Below are 15255 nucleotides of genomic sequence, written 5' to 3'. Positions count from 1 at the left end.
GAGAACCGGTTGTTAAATTACTTGAATCCCATCACTGAGCTAAACCCACCTATCCTCCAATAAAACGGACGGTGTGCATAGATCTGAATGCTTTATTGAAAGAACAGGATATTGTGAAACGGGGGAAAATAGGGATACATACAATGAGAGCCAAATACAAGATAGACAGTATTGAGTTACTGCGGAACACAACAATTAATAAATACAAGCAATTTAAATTTCACCAGCGATGCTCTGTGTGTGGGATGTGGGTTTGTCCTTGGATGACCATGTACCACAGATGAAGATGGATTGTTCTTTGTCCTTTTATTTGTTTAGACGTTGTTTAGACTTATATGCTGCCCTTTCTCCGAGAGGACTCAGGGCGGCTCACAACAATAAAACAGAAAAATAAAACAAAAACTCCAGGTTAAAAGTTACACATAAAATCCCTAAAATCAATTAAAATCCATTTTAAAACCCCCATCAGTCAAGGCCAGCCAGGTGAAATAGCCACGTTTTTAGTTCGCGGCGGAAAGAGCGAAGGTCGGGGCCATCCGGAGCTCGAGGGGGAGCTGATTCCAAAGGGTAGGTGCGCCCACAGAGAAGATCCCTAGGGGTCACCAGCTGACACTGTCTGGCCAACAGCACCCCGAGTAGGCCCTCTTTGTGGGAACGCACCGGGCGATGGGGAGCGCTGTTGCTGGCCGCAGAAGGTCCGCCAAATACTCCGGTCCTGAGCCATGTAGGGCTTTATAGGTAATCACCAGCACCTTGAATCTCACACGGAGGGCAACCGGTAACCAATGCAGGTCGCACAGGAGGGGTGTAACATGAGAGCGTCGGGACACTCCCATCACTACCCGCGTGGCCACATTCTGCACCAGCTGAAGCCTCCGAGTAATCTTCAGGGGCAGCCCCATGTAGAGAGTGTTGCAGTAGTCAATCCGGGAGGTGACCAACGCATGAGTGACCATGCGTAGGGCATCTCGGTCCAGGTAGGGGCGCAACTGGCGCCCCAGACGAATCTGGGCAAATGCCCCCCCTGGTCACGGTCGTAACGTGATCTTCCAGAGACAACCGTGAATCCAGGAGGACATGTAAGTTGCGCGCCCTGTCAACAGGGGGCAACACCTCACCCCCTATAACCAGCAGTGGAACATCCCCATTTTGCCTTCTTCAAATGCTAAAGGAAATGGAGTCTGACTTTCCAATGTGCACTTGGTTTGAGACTGCGGGCTGATAGGTAATGGGGTGGGGTCAGCTTCAAACAATACTTGGTATTTGTCTGTCCGACCACTAGATGGGGCTAGAGAGAAACAACAGTATATAAAGATTGTATGTTGGGGCATATTTGTCCCTCTGGCCATTAGATGGGGCTAGAGAGCAACAACAGTATAAAGATTACCGTATTTTTCGGAGTATAAAATGGACCTTAGTTTTTGTGGAGGAAAATAAGAAAAAAGCTGATTGGTGGGTGGATCGGCCTCCCAGAATACTCCCTATTAGCTGTTCCCAGAGGTGAATTTTAGCAACATGTTTGTTGGTTGTGAGCTCTGTGCCTTGTTTTTTTTTCAGCCTCTGAAACTTTTTTTCCTGCCTCTGAAAGCCTCCGAAACAGAGCTTCAGAAAAAAAGCCTCTGAAACAGAGCTTCAGAAAAAAAGCCTCTGAAACAGAGGCTTTTTTTCTGAAGCTCTGTTTGGAGGCTTTTTTTTCTGAAGCTTCAGTTCTGAGGTTTTTTTCAGCCTCTGAAACCTCCATTTGAGAGGCTGGGTGGGGCTACATTCGGAGCCTAAAATGTACCCAAAGGTGCTTCTTATACTCCGAAAAATATGGTATATGCTGGGGCATGACAACAATTGAGCCCCAAATTTCTGTTGCTAAATGGGATATTTGTTAAGTAAGTTTTGCGCCCTTTCTTGTATGATTGAGAATCTCCATGGACATACAACATTTCTCAAGGATTTTAGCTGTTTAAGGTTTGTGATCCTCGTTGTCCTTTCCCTGCTGTGACACAGTGGCACCATTTGAACCGTTGTAACAATCCTATTCGTGGCTGATGGTACATTAATCATAATATAGGTAGTCCTCGACTTACGACCACAATTGACCCCCAAATTTCAATTGCTAAGCGAGAAATTTGTTAAGTGAGTTTAACCCCCGTTCTACGGCCATTTTTGCCACAATTGTTAAGTAAATCACTGCAGTTGTTAAGTTAGAAGCATGGTTGTTGAGTGAATCTGGCTTCCCCCATTGATTTTGCTCGTCAGAAGGTCGCAAAAAGGAATCACACGGGAGACTGCAACCGTCATAAATATGAACCACTTGTCAAGCATCCGAGTAAATCATGTGACCATGGTCGTAAATGTGAAAAGCGGTCATAAATCAGTGCTGTTGTACCTTCAAAACGTTCACTAAATGAATCTATCTGTATAGTTTGATTAGAACTTCGGCCAGTTCTCCTTCTGTTGCTTTGTCATATTTCAGTGAGTTTTCCATCGGTTCCTGTAGCTTTCCAGTTTGATAATGACTAATATGCTAATCTTTCTTTTTCTTCCTTTTACTAATGGGTCTTATAAATAGGGAATATCTTCTAAAGTATCTCAGAAATATACAATATTTTGGAATAGTCCTTCCATCCTTGTTTGTAGCGTTTTGAAATGGTTACTGTCTGTAGGAAAAGAGCAGTCAGAACTGGGGTTGGCGTTAAATGCGCCATTAGCTTAGAATCTTTACATTGCCACAAATGTTCCAATTCCTCCTGAATCCCTTTGAATTCTTATCTGGCGCCACTTTCGTGTTGAACTTGAGTTGACCAGATTCTTGTGTCTAGCTTTGAATCAATTTTCAGTGCTACAACCTTACCGGTGGCCCTTATTCTTTGCACGAGACATTAATCTGGTCAGTTCAAATTCATATGTTCAGATATTGTATGTGTGTGCAGGATGTGTTGGTGACTCGGGTCTTCTAATTCCTTGTCATTCTGTGTTTTTTTTTCCCCCCTTAGAAATGTTATGAACAAAAACAATACAAAAATGGTCTCAAATTCTGTAAGATGATTCTCTCTAATCCAAAGTTTGCTGAACATGGAGGTACGTTTGAAATGTTGGCTAAATTTATTTCCTTAAAATGATGTAGTTGTGTTTTGTTTACTAAGCTGTTCAAAGGCAGTTGCCTTACAAATAGTTTATGGATGTGAACCCACCATTGTTGTAACGACACAAAGCTTGTGTTAATTACGTTGATGCATTGAGAGTTGGAAATTTGATGCTATACATCTAGTAACCAAATACAGTAGTTGCCAAAATGGTGGAAACCTTTTGGGAAAAGTGTATTTTCTAAAACTAGCTAATAACACCACTTTTTTTTGGAGTAGTACCATAAAATTATATATCAATGGAAAGATAATTTAGTCAGGAATGTAATGCAATAACTTTTATGAAGGATTTGCTATTAGAATAGCAGTTACAGTATAAAGAAGAAAAAGTGAAACACATAGAAAAAAATGAGATATATAAAAATGATCACCCTAGAAAAAACGAGATATACAAAAATGATCCCCATGTCAGTTAATACTTAGTTGGGTAACCTTTAGCATGAATTACAGCCTTACAACGTATTCCCATGAAGTGAACCAAGTCTTTTAGTTCTGCAGCTGTTCTAATGTGAAACCAAGATGGAATGATGGCTTCTATTAACTGGGTTTGATTGCTGGGTCACTTCTGACTAACAAGTTTCTTTAGTCGGCTCCATAGATTTTCAATTGGGTGAAGGTCTGGGCTATTCCCAGGTCATTCCAGCAGTGGAATAGGATTATCTTGAAACTCCAAAAAAAAAGAAAAAGAAAAGAAAAGTGGTGTTATTAGCCATCGAACCTCAAAAATACACTTTTCCCAAAAGGTTTCCACAATTTTGGCCATTACTGTAGATGAAGCATTCATATTTGTAAGAAACTGTTTAGAATCCTAAATCAGAACTTTATATACAACTGAAAACACCCTCAACAGACCTTTCCATTCTCAAACCTAAAGTAACTAATTTTGAATATGACTTTTCTGAAGAAAACATCGATCACATCTGGCAGAATGAGATCACAGAGCAATTTTAATCCTGTTTAACCTGCATAATATCTCATATTTTTCAATGGACTCCTCCCTTTTTTTTTTTGTTTAGAAAAAAGGTAAGAAATCTCCAAAATGTAGAGAGGACCGCTAAAAAATATTTACTTTTGTGAACGATTGTCTCTGTCTTTGCTTGTATTTTTAACCTGGATTTTAACCTTACCCTTAAAAGTTCATTTAAAAAAAATCTCTTTCTTTGTGTTAATATTTTTTATAGTGTTCAAATAGGATTTTTCCTTGGCTGTTTGAAATAAGATTGTCCATTATATCATCTATTTCTGCTGATATGTGTATCTCAAAAAGAGTCCATGACTTGGGAGAAGTGTTGAAGCGGAAGTAGCTGATCATAACATAAAAGAATTAAAATCCAAAATTGTCCTGTATGTGAAGCAGTGGTGGCTGTTCCTCTCCCATATTCAGGGGAAAGACCAACACCTGATCATCCTTCAGAGATCTCCCACCTTGTAATCCCCTTGAAGGGATCAGAGGAATCTTGAGATCCAAGTGAAGAATCCTATGGTGATCTGGAGCCAGAGGGCCTGATAGTCACAAAGCAGAAACTGAGAGCATCTACAGCAGGATCTCTATTTTTTTTTTTATTTGTTTGTTTTAAACAAAACATAAAACAAATCCATCATCCATTATAATTGCAAACAGTGTGTCGGTCGGTTACAAGTCTTTTGCGCTTCATCCCCCTATTCAAAATTTATTAATTATCTAATTTCTCATATTATCAAACAAATAAGTATCCTCATTTATCATTTATTTAACTATGGCTTTATCATTTCATAAAAATTATTTTCAAATATTATAACATTTCATGTTTCATATTACATTTCCGTGTTTTATTATTTAGCCATTGATAAAATAAATCCCATATCTTATAATATTGTTTATCTTCTTGTTCTCTAATTTTAAATGTCAGTTTACTCATTTCAGCACGTTCCATGATTTTCTTAATAACTTCGTCTTGCGTTGGTATTTTCTCATTTTTCCAGTTTTTAGCAAACATAATTCTAGCCGCTGTTAAAACATTCACAATCTCCATTTTTAAACCAAGACAAAACCTAGCTTTTCATCCCAAAGGTGGTTTTTTCAGGAGGCAATTGGACTTTCTGGTTTTTTTTTCTTTTGAAGACGTTTCGCTTCTCATCCAAGAAGCTTCTTCAGCTCTGGCTGGATGAACTGTCAGAGTTCATGAGCATTTGGGATAAGCACCCTCTGAATGGGGTGGGAGTAGGAATGGATTTCCAGAGAGAAAAATTGTAGACTACAGGAACCATTTGCAGCACTCAGGTGACCCTGAGGACACACAGAGAAACCTCCAGGTGCTTCAACGACCCTCTAAAAGGATGCAAAGGACCAGCTGTTTGCAAGGAGTATAAATCCTTCCCTTCCTCACCATCCAGTCAGAGCTGAAGAAGCTTCTTGGATGAGAAGTGAAACATCTTCAAAAGTAAAAAACAAGTCCAGTTGCCACCTGAAAAAGCACCTTTGGGACAAACATGACCTGGAAGACTGAGAATCTCTACAAAATCCTAGCTCTTCATTATCCTAGTTTTAGAGCTTTCCTATCCTCCTCGCTTCAAAATGCAGTTTGTTAAGTCAAGTTGGAAGATCACTTGGGTCTTCAGATTGATATATTTCAGTGGGTAGGTGAGAGAGGATGGAAATTCTGTCTTGGATAAAAAAAATATATTGTTGTGGAATGATGAGACCAACGCAACATTTCTAGGTTAGTCAGAGACAGTGTATTGTGCAATAGGTTCAGAGCCAGTTTTGTACATGAAGCTTTGAACAAAGAGAACTTTGTTACAATGGTTTTATATACTTCTAAGACAAAGGATTCTGTTAACTCAGCAGTTTTATCATTGCAGACATTTGTTACATCAAATGACATTTTTCTAATTACTAAGTTTGTTACATTATCTTTGCCAAACAGTCATAATTCTTCTTGTAAATCACCGAAGCATAGATTCAAATTATCTCTTGTTGATATTTCATGTGGTCATCCTTGGTCTCTTTAACCCTCAAACTGTATATCACCAAATGTCTCTATCTCTGACAACTGAGGGGCCCCTCTTATAGAATGTTTCTACTTCAAAGGAATTTGTCTGCCTTTGTACTATTTCTACTGGATATATTTGCTTCTCTCAAACAAGCACATTTTCTTTCTTACAATACTATGAATAAAGAGGGCCCTTCAGTGATTATCTAGCTGGACCCGCATTACCTACATTAATATTTTTCGGAGTATAAGACGCTCTGGACTCTGCACCTACCTTTTTTGGTGAGGAAAACAAGAAAAAGAAATCTGCCTCCCAGCCATTTTGCCTCATTGCAGCAAACAGCCTGCTTTACTTTCATTTTCGTTTTCAGCATAGCTTGATTAGCACAAGAAAAAAAAATCTGCTCCCAGCAATTTACCTCCTCGCAGCAAGCAGCAGAGGCCTGCGCAGCAATAGGTCATGGCAATCCCTGCAGCCTGAAACAGCTGAGAGTCGGGAGGCCGATCCAAGGGACAATCAACTTGTGCTAATTAGGCTGTGCTGAAGCTGAAATGGGCTGTTTCTTCTTGCTGCAAGGAGGTTAATTGCTGGGAGGCAGAGGCCAATGGGTGGGAGGGGCTACATTCGGTGTGTAAGACGCACCCAAACCTTTACTCCATTTTAGGGGGAAAAAGGTGTGTCTTATATCCGAAAAATTCGGTAAATAAATTGTGCCATCTTTGGGAAAATTCAGCTTTTTACCTCTGCACTTCCTTAAAGCACATTTAAAAATCGATTCACCGTTCAAAAAGTTTACCGTCTTTCTTTCTCTCTCCAGAGACGTTGGCCATGAAAGGGCTGACGCTGAATTGTTTAGGAAAAAAAGAAGACGCGTACGAATTTGTTCGGAAAGGGCTACGCAACGATGTCAAAAGTCATGTTTGTATCCTTTGAAATTGTACTTCGGTTTTATTTTATTTTTTTTTTATTTTTTTGTTGAATAGGTCTGTACTCAAACTTCCTTATGAAATAGGCCAGTATTTCATCTACACAAAATGAATTAAAGTGATGGTGTTTTTCTTTTTTTAAGATTACTCTCCCTTATCAGATTGGGGAAGAGAAGGGACTTTCCCTAATTTCTTGGACTATAAAGGCGGGGTGGGGGGGAAGAGATACAGGTACTCCTTGACGTACGACCACAATTGAACCCAAAAAAAATTCTGCTGCTAAGTGAAACATGTATTAAGTGCGTTTTGCTCCATTTTACAACTTTTCTTCCTTACAGTTCTTAAGTGAATCCCTGCAACCTGTTAAGTTGTTAAGTGGCTTCCCCGTTGACTTTGCTTGTCAGAAGGTCACAAAAGGGGAACGTGCGACCCCGGGGACACAGCAGCCATCGTAAATATGAGTCAGTGGCCTAGTATCTGAATTTTGATCACGTCACCGTGGGGCTGCTAAGTAGAGGCAGATATTTCTCTCTCCGGGCACACTGAGATTATATCTGCCGAACAAAACTCCACACTGGCGACAGGAATGGCATCTGGCCATTCAGACACTCTGCTAGCTCCATTCAGTTGCCCAGACTCCACCCCGCAAGGGATTACGGGGTCATTAAATGAAGATGATGATGACCATGGGGACATCGGACGTGCACAACGGACGTGTGAAAAAATGCTCCTTTTTTTCAGTGCCATTGTAACTTTGAACCGTCACTAAACGGAACTGTTGTAAGTTGCAGACTACCTGTATAACATCAGACTTCTGTTTATCAATTAGTTCAATTAGAGCTGCTACCGTTAAGTTAGAGCTGCGTTTCTTGTCTGGACGACCTCCTAAGGCTCAACCCCACCCCGTGATCCGCGAGGTGGGTCTGCACTAATGTCGGCCTAATTTGTCTTCAGCAACCAGGGCCTGTCTTGTTTTCCTTAACCTTCTTGTTAGGTTGGCATGTTTACGGACTCTTGCAGCGTTCCGATAAAAAGTACGACGAAGCGATTAAGTGCTACCGAAATGCCCTGAAGCTAGATAAAGACAATTTGCAAATCCTCCGGGATCTTTCCCTGCTGCAGATCCAGATGAGAGACCTCGAAGGATACAGAGTGAGTCCATACGTTGAATCAGTCAACCGTTGTCGCCTTGAAATCCCATTTGCGTGCGGAACTTAAAACACATATTGAAATTCTATAGGGATTTGTAAGGGAAAGAGAGAGGGAGGGAGGAAGGGAGAGACAGAGAAAGACAGGGAGGAAGGGAGAGACAGACAGAGAAAGACAGGGAGAGAAAGAAAGACAGAGAAAGGGAGGAAGAGAGAGAGAGAAGGAGACAGAGAGGGAGGGGGAGGGAGAGAGAAAGAGCAAAAGATGGAGGGGGAGAGAGAAAAAGAGAGACGGAGGGAGAGATGGAAAGAGAGACAAAGAGAAAGAGGGAGCGAGGCAGAGAAAGAGAAAGGGAGAGAAGGAGAAGGTGAGAGAGAAAGACAGAGAGGAAGGGGGAGGGAGAGAGAGAAAGACAGAAAGACTGGGGGAGAGAGAAAGAGAAAGAGACGGAGAGAAAGAAAGGGAGGGAGGGAGGCAGAGAAAGACAGAAAGAAAGAGAAAGAGGGAAAGAAGGAGAGGGAGAGAGAAAGATGGAGAGAGAAAGACGGAGGGGGAGAGAGAAAAGTCAGAGAGAGGGGGGGAGAGAAGGAGGGAGAGAGGGGGAGAGAGAGAGAGACAGAGGCATTTGAATTATATCAATGAAATGGAAAATTACATATTAGTTTAATTTTCATAGTATCTTAAACCTTGTATCTATGGGCCACCTGTACATACACAATTTTGCCAAACAAACAATAATGCAAAAGGATCTTCTGGGTAGAAAATTTGCATGTTCTCGCTTTACTGTTTGTCCATTGTGTTCTTTAATACCAGAGGGGCAGTTTTAACAATAAATTGTCCGTTTATTTTCCTTAGTTCAGTTTGGTTAGGATCAGGCGTTACTGCCTAAGATGGTGTAGGTAGAGTCTCCTGCTTGGGGTGGTGGTGGACTAGATGACCTCCAAGGTCCCTTCTGACTCTGTTAATCTGTTAAAATGGCTCGAGCAGGGTAGATGTTAATATGATTGGCCCTGTGCTGAATTCAAATTCCTCCTGTCCCATATTATTTATTATTTATTAATTAAATTTCTATACCGCCCTTCTCCAAATAGGACTCAGGGCGGTGCACAGCCAAGATAAAAACAAAGCATACAAAATTTAAGAACAGTATTAAAATAATTAAATATTTTGGCCGAAATTAAGATAACCCAATTTAAAATCAATTTAAAATTTAACTCAGGCCAGCCCAGCTTGTTGAAATAAATAGGTTTTCAGGGCCCGACGAAAAATCCGGAGGTCTGTTATTATACGTAACTCTGGGGGAAGGTTGTTCCAGAGGGTGGGCGCCGTCACAGAGAAGGCTCTCCCCCTGGGGGTCGCCAGCCGACATTGTCTGGCGGACGGCACCCTGAGGAGGCCCACTCTGTGGGAGCGAACCGGCCGGTGGGAGGCTATTGGTGGCAGAAGGTGGTCTCGTAAATACCCCGGCCCTAAGCCATGGAGCGCTTTAAAGGTGGTCACCAACACCTTGAAGCGCACCCGGAAGACCACTGGGAGCCAGTGCAGCTCGCGCAGGAGAGGTGTCACATGGGAGCGCCTCGTCGCCCCCATAATCCCCCGCGCGGCCGCGTTCTGGACCATAGAGGTAAGGCGGTGGTTTGGCAGATTCTTAGCAAAAGCTTAGCTAATTTTCTCTGTTACTGGTAATGCTGGCCTTCTTGTTAATTGTCTAGCTCTAGTTTGACAATGAGGTAATCTGGTTTTATCCTTGCTCCATTTCTTTAAAACCCCTCTTTCCTTTTAACATTTTGGTTGGCTTTTCTTTCTGCTCTTTAAGTAGCTTGTAGAATCAACCTAAGAATGAATGAATGAATGAATGAATGAATGAATGAATGAAAAAAGGAGGACTGGGGGAGATTTGATAGCAGTATTTCAATATTTGAGGGACTGCCACAAGGAAGAGAGGGGTCAACCTATTCTCCAAAGCACCTGAAGGCAGGACAAGAAGCAATGGATGGAAACTAATTGAGGAGAGAACAATCCTAGAACTAAGGAGAAATTTCCTGACAGAACAATTAACCAGTGGAACAACTTGCCTCCAGAAGTTGTGGGTTCTCCATTACTGGAAGTTTTCAAGAAGAGATTGGACAACCATTTGCCTGAAATGGTAGAGGGTGTCCTGCTTGAGCAGGGGGTTGGATAGAGGACCTCCAAGGTCCCTCCAACTTTGTTATTCTGTTATTTCTGCCAATAGATATGAAATAGCATTCATTCTAACTCTTACCCAGATAGCGAATTTCAAATGAAGATTGTTAAAATTAATCATCTAAAACTTCAAGTTTATTTCCGAGACAGCCTTCTTTGGATTTTCTGATAGTTTTGCATTTCTGAGGGTTTTGATCCTTCATATCATTGATTATAAAACTTTGATTAAGAATGTACATTATTTGGAATACCATTTTGTTGTTTCTTTAAAGGAAACCAGATATCAACTACTTCAGCTCCGGCCCACTCAGAGAGCATCCTGGATTGGCTATGCCATTGCGTATCATTTGTTAAAAGATTACGACATGGCCTTAAAATTATTAGAAGAATTTAGGAAAACCCAACAGGTAAGATTTTATTCCGAAGGGGCCCAGCCTAATATCCGTGGATAAGAATTTGAGCAGCTGAATTTCTCCATGCTTCTCTCTTCTATTATATTTAAAAATTACATTCGCCAAAGCCTAAAGGGAAATGAAGTGCGGCTTTTAAAATGAAACACGGCTTTAATTAATAATTAATTTTTGTTTCAGCTAGAAGAAATGGACCGCACATCACATGTGGTCTGCATTTTAAGTTAAAAAAAAACAAAACAAAACCAGAGTTTTCCATAAAACGATTTTGTTCTTCGAAAGTAAATTGTTACCTTGGTATAGAGCACATTAATGAATTTACTTGGAATGGATTCCTTATATGTTGTATAATTTGTACAGGGTATATATATATATCAATTTTCTTACTTCTTCGTAGGGTTTATGTGTGTTTTTCTTCTAGCCAGGTTTTCCCTACGTAACCAAGGTTTTTAAAAAAAGGTTTAAAAAAATGTGATTTATATGCCGCCCTTCTCCGGAGACTCAGGGCGTCTTACAATGCGTTAAGCAATAGCCTTCATACTTTTGTATATTTATACAAAGTCAGCTTATTGCCCCCACAATCCGGGTCCTCATTTCACCTACCTTTGAAAGAATGGAAGGCTGAGTCAACCTTGAGCCTTGGAGAGATTCGAACTTGCAGTAATTGCAAGCAGCAGATGTTAATAACAGTGCTTTAGTCCACTACTACCAAGGCTCATTTTATATGTTCACCCTTTGAGTTCAGTGAATCTTCGTTTGAAGTGAATGATTTGTTCATTAATTTCAAAGGGATTCTAGAAACTAGAAAGAGTGCAGTGAAGAGCAACAAAGATGATTAGGAAAGTGGAGGCTAAAACATACGAAGAACGGTTGCAGGAACTGGGTATGTCTAGTTTAATGAAAAGAAGGACTTGGGGTGACATGATAGCAGTCTTCCAATATCCCAGGGGCTGCCCCAAAGAAGAGGGAGTCAAGCTATTCTCCAAAGCATCTGAGGGCAGGACAAGAAGCAATGGATGGGAACTCATCAAGGAGAGAAGCAACTTAGAACTAAGGAGAAACTTCCTGACAGTTAGAACAATTAACCAGTGGAACAACTTGCCTCCAGAAGTTGTGAATGCTCCAACACTGGAAATTTTGAAAAAGAGACTGGACAACCCATTTGAAATGGTATAGGGGAGAGGTGAAATCTACTTACCTTCCCTACCCCTTCGCTCACATGCCATCGTCAGGTCCGATTGTAGACTCTCTGCGCATGCACAAAGCGTTCTGCACGTCCGCAGAGGGTCAAAAACAGGTTACTTCCTGGTTAAAACCAGGAAGTAACGACATCTGGGCGGGTGGGTGGAGCCTCGCGCTACCGCCGCTACCAGTTTGCCGAACCACGCACCACCGCTGCTACCGTTTCACCCCGGGATAGAGTCTCTTGCTTCAGCAGTGGATTGGACCAGAAGACCTCCAAGGTCCCTTCCAACTCTGTATTCCGTTATTCTGTGACTTTGACTTTGTACACTCTCTTTTAGTAAGTTTTCAGGTATCTAAACAGCTTATCAAAGGGACGAGTCAAAAGTCTGTCCCAACCACATTTTAGAATGTAGGTTAATATGAGCAGAAATATATTACAACGCTGGCATAACCATTACTGTCAGTTGAAAATTAATAGAGATTCTCCCATCATCCAGGTCATAGTTGTCCCAAAGATGCTTTTTCAGGAAGCCACTGGACTTTCTGGTTTTTTTCTTTGAAGACGTTTTGCTTCTCATCCAAGAAGTTTCTTCAGCTCTGACTGGATGGTGAGGAATGGAAGGATTTATATTCTTCTAGAAGCGACGGAATTCTTTAAGGAGTATAAATCCTTCCATTCCCCACCATCCAGTCAGAGCTGAAGAAGCTTCTTGGATGAGAAGCAAAACGTCTTCAAAGAAAAACCAAGAAAGTTCAGTTGCCTCTTGAAAAAGCATCTTTGGGACACTTGTCAGTTGAAGCAACCTTTTCTGATGCAGAATTTATCCATATCAAAAGCGACAAAAGTCTAATGGATTTTTAAAAAAAAAAAAAATGCTACAACTGATGAGTTTCTACTCTGAAATGTTTCAAGTGCAGACTTTTCCTAAACTTAATGTCTTCTGATCTTTTTATTCATTTGCAAAAATAAAAATAAAAATAACTTTTTGATGCAGTAACACTTCGCAACTGAATACCAATCTATGGGCTTATTTTTTTCAGGTGCCCCCTAACAAAATAGACTACGAATATAGTGAATTAATATTGTACCAGAACCAAGTGATGAGGGAAGCAGATCTCTTTCAAGAATCTCTGGACCATATAGAAACTTACGAAAGGCAAATCTGCGATAAACTCATGATAGACGAGATTAAAGGTAAAATTCTTTTTATAAGCCCTTAGTTAGCCTTAATTTTTCATAGCCCTCTTTCTTTCTTTCTTTCTTTCTTTCTTTCTTTCTTTCTTTCTTACTTTCTTTCTTTCTTTCTTTCTTTCTTTCTTCCTTCCTTCCTTCCTTCCTTCCTTCCTTCCTTCCTTCCTTCCTTCCTTTCCTTCCTTCTTCCCTCTTTCTTTCTTTTCTTCCTCCCTCCCTCTCTCCCTCTCTTTCTTTCTTCCTTTTTCTTTCTTTTCTTCCTCCCTCCTTTCTTTCTTTCTTTTTTCTTTCTTTTTTCTTTCTTTTCTTCCTATCTCTACTGATATTATTTTAGGAAGAAATGTAAGAAGGGTCCTTGGTGCTCTCTGAGCTTGGTGGTTTTCTTGCAGATATTTCATGACCCAAACTAGGTTAACATCATCAGTGCTAAAAAGGAGTGGGGTTTGGAAAGAAAAAAAGAGGAAGGAAAAAGAAAGAAAGAAAGGAGAGGAAGGGAGGAAGGAAGGAAGAAAGAAAGAGAAAGAAAGAAAGAAAAGAAGGAAGGAAGGAAGAAAAAGAAAGAAGGAAGGAAGGAAGGAAGGAAGGAAGGAAGGAAGGAAGCTTATGAGGTCCTTGGTCCTTTCTGATGTTGGTTGTTTTCTTGGAGACGTTTCATGACCCAAACTAGGGAACATCATCGGTGCTAGAAGGGAGTGGGGTTGGGAAACAAAAAAAGAAGGTGGGGGGAAGAGAAGGAAAGAAAAAGGAAAGGAAGGAAGGAAGGAAGATAAAGGAAGGAAGGAAGGAAGAAAAAGAGAGAAAGACAGAAGAAAGAAAGAAAGAAAGAAAGAAAGAAAGAAAGAAAGAAAGAAAGAAAGAAAGAAAGAAAGAAAGAAAGAAAGAAATGCTTATGAGGTCCTTGGTCTTTTCTGATGTTGGTTGTTTTCTTGCAGATGTTTCATTATCCAACAACCAAGCTCAGAGAGCACTAATGACATCACAGTCCTCCTCCTCCTCCTCCTTCTCCTCTCTGCAAACCCCATTCCTTTCTAGCACTGATGATGTTACTTAGTTAGGTCATGAAATGTCTGCAAGAAAACAACCAAGCTCAGAGAGCACTAATGACCCTTTTCGGTATCCAAAGCTTTCCCATTTTTTTTTTAACGTCGGGTGGGATTGTATTATTGCTGCAGGTGAAATGCTGCTGAATTTGGGACGCCTGGAAGAAGCGGCTGAAATATATCGGGAACTTATTGATCGGAATGCAGAATGTTGGAGTTACTACGAGGGCCTGGAAAAAGCTTTGCGGCCACGTAAGCGACATGAATTGTACATTTCACTTCAGGCATTTATTTTTTGGGGGGGGGGCGGTGGGGGGGTTTGAAAAAATATGGTGTATGGGAAACCATGCATTTAGGGAAATATAGCTAGTCCTCAACTGACGACCTCAATTGAGCCCAAACTTTCTGTGGCTTAGCATGGGAGTTGTTAAGAGAGATTTGTCCCGTTTTACGACCTTTCTTGCCACAGTTGTTAAGTGAAACACTGCGGTTCTTCAAGTTTGTAACCTGGTTGTTAAGTGAATTGGGCTTCCTCCTTGACTTTGCTGACCAGAAGGTCGCAAAAGGGGATTGTGTGACCTCGGGACACTGCAACTGTCATAAGTACATGCCAGTTGCCAAGCGTTTCAATTTTAATCACATGACCATGGGGCTGCTGCAATGGTCATAAATATGAAAAACAGTCATAAATCACTTTTTTCAGCGCCACTGTAACTTTGAACAGTTAGTAAACAAATGGTTGTAAGTGCAAGGCTAGCTTTAAATATTCATTGCAATCTCTCTAAGCTTAAAACTCCGTGTTGCGTTGTAGTGCTTGATTGCAACTCCTCTCTAAGAAATAACTTGAAAATAATGTCTCTTTGTTTGAACGTGAGATATTTAACTATTTCACTTGTTTGTTATTCGTGAAAACCGGCCTCTCCAATTCAGTATTACTTCTAGTAATTTTGAGCTGCTCTATCGGAGGGGAAATTCCATGCTCTGCGTTTATTTGGAAACGAAATAAAAAGCATATTAAATTAAAACTCGAATTAAAAAGGATACGTTGAGCTCCATCCA

At 40.8% G+C, this 15255-nt stretch overlaps 1 protein-coding gene across 2 annotated transcripts in view; it reads left to right on the top strand.

Moving 5' to 3' along the window:
• Positions 1-15255, top strand: part of NAA16 (N-alpha-acetyltransferase 16, NatA auxiliary subunit) — a 46013-nt gene that overhangs the window by 11227 nt on the left and 19531 nt on the right. For both annotated transcript variants that reach the window (XM_070943241.1, XM_070943243.1), the window contains exons 2-7: positions 2988-3072; positions 6928-7032; positions 8031-8188; positions 10642-10776; positions 13006-13159; positions 14329-14448. In XM_070943241.1, coding sequence (XP_070799342.1) covers positions 2988-3072; positions 6928-7032; positions 8031-8188; positions 10642-10776; positions 13006-13159; positions 14329-14448 — 757 coding nt within the window. The remainder of the gene's footprint in view (positions 1-2987; positions 3073-6927; positions 7033-8030; positions 8189-10641; positions 10777-13005; positions 13160-14328; positions 14449-15255) is intronic.

Source organism: Pituophis catenifer, unplaced genomic scaffold (genome assembly GCF_029215685.1).
Source record: "Pituophis catenifer annectens isolate HBS135680 unplaced genomic scaffold, rPitCat1.0.hap2 SCAF_4, whole genome shotgun sequence".
Lineage (NCBI taxonomy): Eukaryota > Metazoa > Chordata > Lepidosauria > Squamata > Colubridae > Pituophis > Pituophis catenifer.
This window is presented reverse-complemented; position numbering and strand designations above follow the sequence as displayed.